The sequence below is a fragment of the Ruditapes philippinarum genome, unplaced genomic scaffold (assembly GCF_026571515.1).
Source record: "Ruditapes philippinarum isolate M1 unplaced genomic scaffold, ASM2657151v2 ctg300_1_1_1_1, whole genome shotgun sequence".
Lineage (NCBI taxonomy): Eukaryota > Metazoa > Mollusca > Bivalvia > Venerida > Veneridae > Ruditapes > Ruditapes philippinarum.
The window spans coordinates 183,206-192,432 of record NW_026860085.1 but is presented as its reverse complement, the minus strand read 5'-3'; the positions used below and the strand labels follow the sequence as shown (position 1 = coordinate 192,432).

The window sequence follows — 9,227 nt, the reverse complement described above, 5'->3', positions numbered from 1 at the left end:
TATTAAAGCAGTGGTAATTTTCATGAAAGGGTTTATGTATTAAAAAGTAAAATATTGTCAAGTAAACAAAGGAAGTTATTTACCCTTTGCAAACAGCATTTAAAATCTACCAAAATCACCAAAACACAGGTCAGAATATACAAAGATAGCTTTTACTGCTTTAGTCAAGCAGCAGAAATTTGGTAAAAATATTTTAAAAATCAGTCAGTTAAACTCGCAATTCATGTAAATTATTATTACTTTAATCTTTTTACTTTTCTAAAATCTAAGTACATTTTCCTCAAGTAAGAATTTCTTGAAGTATGTTAGCTGATCTGGAGCTATGCAGCTTTAAGCGACCATTTTAGCAGTCTTTTAATACAAGTTTGATTGTCCATAAGTTTACTGATGTGTATCTTGTTTTAGGTGTTCTTTTGACCAAAAAAAAAACATGTTGGGGAAATAATAATGGTTATAATATCTCGTTTTGTAAATTTTATTTGATAAGATTTATTATTGCAGTTTGTTTTTAATGAAATATATACACATAAATAATCAACAGTATTATATGATGTTGTTTTCAGTTGGAAGAATTTAGTTTTTTATGTCGACATTATTGAAGATGAAGTCAGTTTTATTACATTTTTGAGTTGGTTTTACTTTAAGCATTATATACTTTAGGAAAAAGGCGTCAGATAATGTTTAATAAAGTTAAAGTGTCTTAGTTTGAATATTTGCTGGTTTGTTGCTTTAACAAAACTTAAACGTTCATTTAGTTTTTTATCCAAATTTATCAATTTTATTATGATAAACATTGTATCTCGTAAAACTAAAATATATTTTCTACATATCGATTAATTTTGCAAGTATATAAGTTTTAAAATAACCTTTCTTTTGCGATATTGTATAAGACAGTTTCCGTGCTTTGAATTAAAAACTGCCCTTTATTGATTAAATAGGTTTCATTATGAACGTACTTATAAATTGAGCAGTACAGTAGCTAGTCAGTCTCCCAAGAATGTGGGCTGGTCTAGTTGTAAGTATATATAGAGAATATTGAATGCATGTAGGTTGAATAATAAATTTATTCAACAAGTTCAATTTATTCTGTAATGAACCTACACAAATATGATATTTTATTTATAACATACCCAAAATAAAGATTGTTTAACTTGCATTCATTGACACACCTATAGAATACACTAACATTTAGGGCGTCTTTATATTATTTTCTATAACGCAAAAATATGACGTTGCGTCAAAATATATGCACAGCTGTGCAATAGCATTTTTACAGAGTCACAAAATTGGCACGGGTATGTGACCAAATGGTGAAAAAATACTTATGGTTGCTGCTAACACACTCATGGTTAAAATGTTGTTTCCAAATTCCTAACATTAGCATTGTTGACAGTTATTAATATCCTTTTAAAACTCATGTACTGTAGGTTACAATGTTCTTTCTGTATTGTTTTTACAAGGAATTAATTCTTACCCATAAATTCTTGACATTTTACGTACATTGCTTAGCTTACAGAACATTGGTGGTTCTACTTGGTTGTGCCTGAAATAATGCATGGAAGGGCACATGAGGTCTTCCTCCACCAGTAAAGCTGTAATGTTGCCATATGACCTTTGTCGTGTGACATTAAACCCAAGCAGACAAACATACATTGCTTGTATGTATTAAATTAATATAGCACTGCTGCATTGTTACATTCCCCACTTCCTGTCACTAAACTTTCCTCTATTCTTTTTAAGGGAGTCATCTCAGCTTTTCTCCCTATTTTAATGCACACCTCCATTACAATGCTAGTAATTGATTTCCATTTGGTTTTAAAGTATAATTTTTTTTATTGTTTTAACATTTTCTGATCATCAAATTGAGCACTGTCCATCAAGAAAGGAAATATTTTTGACATTGTTGATGTGTATGGTTGGCCCTTATATGAGATTTTTCAAATTCTAATTTTGGAATTATGTTGATGATATTGATATATTTAAAATGTTTGTGGCTTGTCTGTCCATCTTATATTTTACACTGAGTATAAAATTCATGGTTTGAAATTCTATATAAATATAAGAAATATAGTAAAAATAAAGATAAAAGTCTCCTTTTTATTATACATGGAGGTGATATTTTACTATATTATTTTATTTATTTATTGGTAAGATGTTATTCTATTACAGGATTGTTTGATGTTAAATTCATAACATAACCATGTACATATAGATATAAATTTATTAAATCACCACACACATGTTGTATTATATACATTTAACAAGTTTTTTCTAAACACAGTATCTCACTAGAAAAACTCATCTTACCAATGCTATGATTACACACCTGTATCACTGCCAAATATGTTGAAAACAGTAATGTACAAAATTTGTAATAAGAATAAACAGTTGCTATGTAAACTGTTTTACATTTAAATTATGATTAAATTAATTTAAATTAATACTCAACACTTTATACTAGACACAATTGATCAGAATTTAGAAAATAATTGTGTAAGATTTTCGCAATATATCAAAAAGTCTTCAATATGTCAAGCAGCACACCTCCAGATAGGTGTTTAGTTTTTTTTGGAACCCTTAAATTTTCTTAAGAGTCAATATATCAATAAGCATACAACTTAATGATTTAACTATGCCTTAGACACCTTCTATCCACATAACTTACATGGTGCTGTCAAAATAATGCAGATATCTTGCTTACTTTGTTACAGAGAAGAACATTTTGGGGATGAAAAAAGTAAATTATGTCATACTTGGCATAATTATAGATATAGTTTCAGCTAAATTGTTAGTGTTTGTTTAAATATGAATATATGATTCTCTAGTTTGATTTTTGAAAAATTATTTTTCTCATTTTCTCATCTAGAGGTGTGTCGCTTTAATATTTAGCCGTGTCACGACAAAACCAACATAATGGGTTTGCGACCAGCATGGATCCAGATCAGCCTGCGCATCCGCGCAGTCTGATCAGGATCCATGCTGTTCGCTATCAGTTTCTCTACTTGTAATAGAGTTGGAAAGCAAACAACATGGATACTGATCAGACTGCTTGGATGCACAGGCTGATCTGAATTCATGCTGGTCGCAAACCCATTATGTTGGTTTTGTCGTGACACGGCTCATTTATGATGAAGTCCTGAATAACTCACACACAACACTTAATAAGTTAAAATGTTAGTTTACATACACACTTGTTTTGTTAACAAATTTTTACAACACATGAAGTTATTAACCCTTAATCTACTGGAACCAAAAATGACTGTCCTCTACCACCAGTATAGAGCCAGGCCAGCCTGTGCGTCCGTACAGTCTGACCAAATTCTGCGCTGCTGGTAGCTCAAATGTTGATACTGAAATCCTTTCAAGTTTAAATGGACTGTTCCAAATTCAAAGCAGGCGAGGCTTATTACACAAAGTCAACAGGTCAAGGTTGAATATCCAATCTTTTGATCAGATGCATTGTTTGAAAATAAGTGTTTCTTTCTATGTATGAAAGCTTTTAGATTCTCTACTTTTTGATAGAAAAAAAACTAGAAGGTTTTTATTGTATTCCATAAAAAATGTGTATTTAAATGTTGAATGGCAGGAAGCACTATTTTTAACATTTTAAAATAAATTTGTTGCTGAATAAAGTTGTAAAAAATATAACTATTTTATCTTTTCTTAATCCGAGTCTACGGATTTCCTACACAATATTCTACACATCAAAACTCAGTTAAATAGCTGAATAACATTAACATTATTCACAAACTTTAAGAAGATTGTGAAAGTGAATTAACATTTTCTTTTACATATTTAAAAAAAATTTAGCGCCAATACCTTATAAGATTTTTATTGAATATGAGAAGATTATTACAAAACGGAATGCTTGTCATAGGAAAAGCATTTAATGTAACTACATGTGTATGTGTATGAATAAGATAAAATTTAATGGAAACCTTTAAGCGCATAACACAGTATAATTGAAAATGTTACAGGCTCCGTTAGTTTGAGTTTTTGTCATGGATTGTTAAACAAAATTTGACATTAAAAGATCTTGATTATATCCCCATAATTATATGTTCATTCAAGGACGTTTATGTTTCACTTAAAACATGTGTTAAGTAAAGTATGAAACACACAAAAAGTGAAAAAGCTGTTACAAGTCAATAATAGATGCATGAACGGTAGAGATATATGGAACATTGTGATTTTGTACATAATAAAACTTACGATTAGTATTTGTGGTTAGAAATATTCCGTTTCATTCATAGTTCTCTATTACAAATTATTTCAACCTAAACATGAGAACTTTGTTATTTTTAAGACTTGTCACAATAAAAATATCATTCTTCTGTGAGAAGCAGACGACTTTTGGCGCCACCAGTCCGTCTTTCTCTGTAAGTAGGTCACGCTTCACGCGCCCGTCAGCCGACATTTGGTGGATTTTGTTACAGCTGGACATGCAGACGTAAATGTTACCACCGTGGTCGACAGCAATACTGTCTGCCCGATACACAAGTTTCGGTGGAGCTGCAAATGTTACAGTTCCAACAGTGGAATTTGATGTTATCGTTGAGTTTAAATTTATTGTAGATTCTGGGTTGTCGCTGGAGGCTTTATCAGACGCTTTTGAGTTTGAGCCATTCGTTTGCGGTAGAACTTTGCCGACCGGTTTCTTTTGAGCTCTCGCCACTGCTTTACTCTCAATTGTGGCAGACCTTCTGCTCGCTGTTTTCCCGATAGTTTCATTCAAGTCGTCATCTCGTGTCAGTTTATTTAGGTCAATTGACAGCTCACTTTTCAATGCCGATGGCATAGATGGACGTTCAATTTCTCTACCACCACGACGTTCAACTACTGTCCGACCGAAGTCGTCTACACGTCTGAATGTATGACGACCACTAAGTCGCTCGGCGGGGTTGTCTCTTGAATGACTTGTAGACTTCCTTTCACTACCCCTTACATCTTTAGTATTCTGACTTTTATAGACTGACCGTGTATTTTCAGTTATAGTATCAGAAGCGTCTTCTTTTCTAGGTGCTCTAGAAGAACTCCGTGTTCTATTTGTACGTCCGGATTTAGACGTTCCGCTAGACGTTTTCTTTGCGCTTTTTGGCTTTGGAAACGCACATTCAAAGAAAACTGACGACTTTTTGTCACCATGAAGATCAATTGCATTTACGGTGACACCGTACTCGGTTTCATCCGCGATATAGATTACAGGCATACCCTCCCAAGTTCCCAAGGTCATAGCCCCGGGGTGGTGAAACAGGTCGTTTCCTGAGCGATCATGGGCTATTATGCCGACCTTACGCTGTTGTGCTTTTGTAAGACGATATTTAGATAAAGCTTGGTGTTCTAGAAATGAACAAACGAAAGTATTATCTATATAGCTCACTCCTAGAGGCACGCTATCTACAGTACGGTGAACAAAATGAAATATTTTGTCCCTTATTGTAAACAGACGTATGTGAAAAACATTAGCTCTTTCAGTGGTTACAGCTACAGTGTTTTCATCCACCCGACACATGTGACTTGGGTCCGCGCGGATGTTTAAATCTGTGATAAGTTCCACTCGAGTTTTATGCGAAATGTCAAACAACTTCAGTTTTTTGTTTGCATGATCAGCCACCACGATTTTATTGTTTGTGAGGAATGTTACTGCCCGAAAGTCAGAAGTTGCTGAGTCATTTGGCGCGTTCCCGTTAAAGAAACCTAACTTGACGATATTTTTCTCTGTAAAACCATCTGCCGTCGTAACAGTCTGGGCTACCACTGCTGGACTTAACGGTACCAAACGCCCGTCACGCAACGCATCAAATTTAACTCGTCGGTCATTTTCATCGCCATGGATGTTCCTATGTGCACGGTGTTTGCGTTGTACTTCCGGTTTAGTGACGTGTTCTACTTTTTCAGTCGGTTCCTCTTTTACGACAAAGGTAATGACGTCATGATCCCTCGTTTCTTCGCGTATTTTGTGATGTCCGGCACACACTTCACACTGATGTTCCAAGCAGCTGTTACAGTAGGAAGTTGTTGGCCGTGTTTGATTGTTTACAAGACAAACTTCACAAAACGCTTTGTGTACACCATTATCTGTTGTGTTCTTTACAGTGGCATTTCGTAACATACGCAATATTACAGAATTAACCGGGAACTGATGTGCCCATTTTTGGCGAATTGCACGTATATCTCGTGGTTTGGTGTTTTTATGACACACTGGACACTGGAAATAGTCTTTAATTTTTGATGATTCTGTATATAAGATGATAGAGTTTAGACATTCCACACATAAGGAATGACCACACGATATTACTCTCGGTGATTTAAACACTTCCAGACACACGGGACATTTCAGTACATCAATATCGATGCTGTATTTTATCACAGTAAGCTGGGGCGCTGGAGGTAAACCATTTCTAGAACCGGGTTTTGACGTCGGAGTTTTCGATCCTGAATGAATTGGCGTCTTCGCTACAGGATGTGTCGGTGTTTTTGACGTCGGATGGGAGACGTGAGTCTTTGTGGTCACTGAGTGTTGAGTCTTAGACGTCGGTGGTGTTTGAGGTGCCATTTTCGACTGTGCTAAACCCATGTACTAGTAATGGTTACGAAATTATTTGCACATATTTAACTCCATGTAGATAAAGAATACATAAAGAATACTCCAGTGAATATTACGTCTGCTTTAATATTCATCTTATCTATCAAAATGCATTACTGTCCGTGTCATAAGAACAAATTCCAATTCACAAAGACATGTTCTCGTCATTTTAAAATGCGTTACAGGTATGTCTACCCAACTTTAAATACAACTATATTAAAAAAATTGTTTATGATATTCCCTAGATGATCTTTTGTTTAAAGTAAACACATACATAAAACAATGCAAACATTGTTAACTGGCTTAAAATACCCGTGGAGTATCGAACTTCAGTTGGTACGGTCTCGGAACAATAGACTAGGTACGGACCAGCGGCTTAGTGGCTTGGTTTCTAATTAGTGTTTATACTTTGAAAACAGTATTTGTTTTCAGAATCGCGTTTTTGGAACGTGTATACCTAATTGGAGAAATTTGATATTAATTGATAAATAAGTTGGTGGACACTGTGTGTAGTTTGATCTATTAAACTGGTAAATGGATAATAGCCGCGATTGTTGGTTTTTTCGCCTGATGGTTTAATATATTTTATAATTTGGATCTACCTAAAGAAAGACATATACTAGCAAATAATGTATTTGATATAGGAGGTATTTCCCTAAATAAATTATTGCGTGATACCGGCTGCTTGTTTTTCTGTCAGACAATGATGATATTTTTATTTGTGTGTTTAAAGAAGACATGCCTTAGTTAATCGGTAAAGAATGTTTGAAACAAAACCTTATTAAACTCCAAGGTTAGGTTTTAAGATGCGTAAAGAGTTTAAAGTAACATAAACAAATTAAATTCATATAGTTATTTGTTCTACAAAACGTTCTGATACTTAAAGTTAACGAAATAATAAAATATTATTAACTTGGACAAATAGTTGATTAAGTGAGGTGTAACAATAAATTTTTACCCCGTTAAAAATTGACCTATGGGTCATTTTTTTCAATGGATTTTGATCAAATTAAAACGTTAAAAATTGACCCCTTTCGTTAGTTAATGTCCCACCGACGCGATCAACAATAAACAGAAAATTTATTTATATATCTGTATTCCTTCCAGACTTAAGTTATGAAATATTTATTCAGGTTCAGGGGCTTATATCCCTCGGCAAAACTGATAACGGGCAGCTATATTGTACTTGATTAAGTAATGAACTATAGTATTACATGTAAATTGCATGCAGAATACCGGTGAAGAATCTATAACTAAAATCAATCTAAAATAAAACCCATGCTAAACAACATTTAAACATTCCAGATTTTTTCACAATACAAAACATTTATACAATGTGATTAAAATTTGTTTCTATGAAATACATGTACTAGTAGTTCTACTGAACGTTATAGCGCAATATGGTTCGCTTAAAAAAGTATCGCACCACTATACGTTCGATCCCCAGTTGGAGGCAGACACCTTAACCACTAAGCCACCTCCTTCAATAATACTTATTTTCAGAAATATGTCACAACTGAGTTTGGATATTATTATCAAATTATATAAGAATTTTTACAGACGATAGATCTTTGTACTGCATTGTTGATAGCTCGCCAATATCTAAAAATATGTCTTATTAAATAAAACTTATTTAAAATTCTTTTTTGAACTTTTAAACATCTTAAAGAGTAGATGTACATTTTAATTAAATAGTCTAATAATTGATTTGGTGAATTACTGGCTATAAATCGATATTACTTACATTTACCATATCATATGATATATTTGTTGTAAATAATAATACTGTGCCGTATTATTTGTTTGTTTATTTTTTCTAAATTCGTCATATTTCGATCACGTCATTTTTTTAGGGGCCTGACAAAGTTTTTGCGTAAAAAATATAAACTCACATACTTTAGTTATGAAAAGTTCATAAAATAAGTGAAAAACAATGGCAAGTATGTATAAGATTTTAGATTGTATTTGTTATTAATAGGTGTATGGTGAAAGCAATATTTTACGGTCGGTTAACACGTCATCATCAAGTCATCTACCAATCCCCATCCTTCTCCTCAACAAATACCTTTTCTCACTGTTGGTAACTGTGAACTGATCTGACTACGGTGTTCCGTGCGGACATTCGCTGGAACGATGATGAAAATACGATGGTGAAATCTCGATATGCTATAACGATTATATCATCTTGTCATCGTATTTTCATCACCGCACCATCTCGTGTTCACCATCGTCTCATCGTATCATGTCGTTTTCACTATTGTTTCATCGTCCAATCGCGTTTTCACAATTGTAGAAGTGTGCATCACACAGATAATAGTTATACAGTGCATGTGGCCTTACATTCATAGTGGTTATTGTATATTAAAATCCACCAGTATATCAAAACAAAATGGAGTTAAAGCAACTTAATCATCACTAGCTTTCCCCTTTCTCTTTTTACCGTATGTTAAAGTGGTCATAGGAACGTAGTCAGTCAATTATCGAATATTTGTTCACTACAGTGACACGAAAATCACCAACGGATGACCTCGGTCCAAAATTTTGCGCGTGGCTCGTCATAAATGTCAATTTTTCATACACAAATTTCTAATTAGTCTGATTAATGACCTGTGGGAGTCAATGAGAAGACACGATATAAAAA

At 33.6% G+C, this 9,227-nt stretch overlaps 1 protein-coding gene across 1 annotated transcript; it reads right to left on the bottom strand.

Moving 5' to 3' along the window:
* Nucleotides 1–3,980: 3,980 nt before the first annotated feature.
* On the bottom strand, nucleotides 3,981–6,804 carry LOC132758809 (uncharacterized). The gene has a single exon (XM_060750512.1). It carries the CDS (start codon nucleotides 6,575–6,577, stop codon nucleotides 4,268–4,270), a length of 2,310 nt encoding a protein of 769 aa, XP_060606495.1. The 5' UTR covers nucleotides 6,578–6,804; the 3' UTR covers nucleotides 3,981–4,267.
* Between the last annotated feature and the right edge of the window lie 2,423 nt (nucleotides 6,805–9,227).

Bases quoted from the DNA above. Each gene is read 5' to 3' on its own strand.
- LOC132758809 (XM_060750512.1), bottom strand. From the start codon at position 6,577: ATGGGTTTAGCACAGTCGAAAATGGCACCTCAAACACCACCGACGTCT.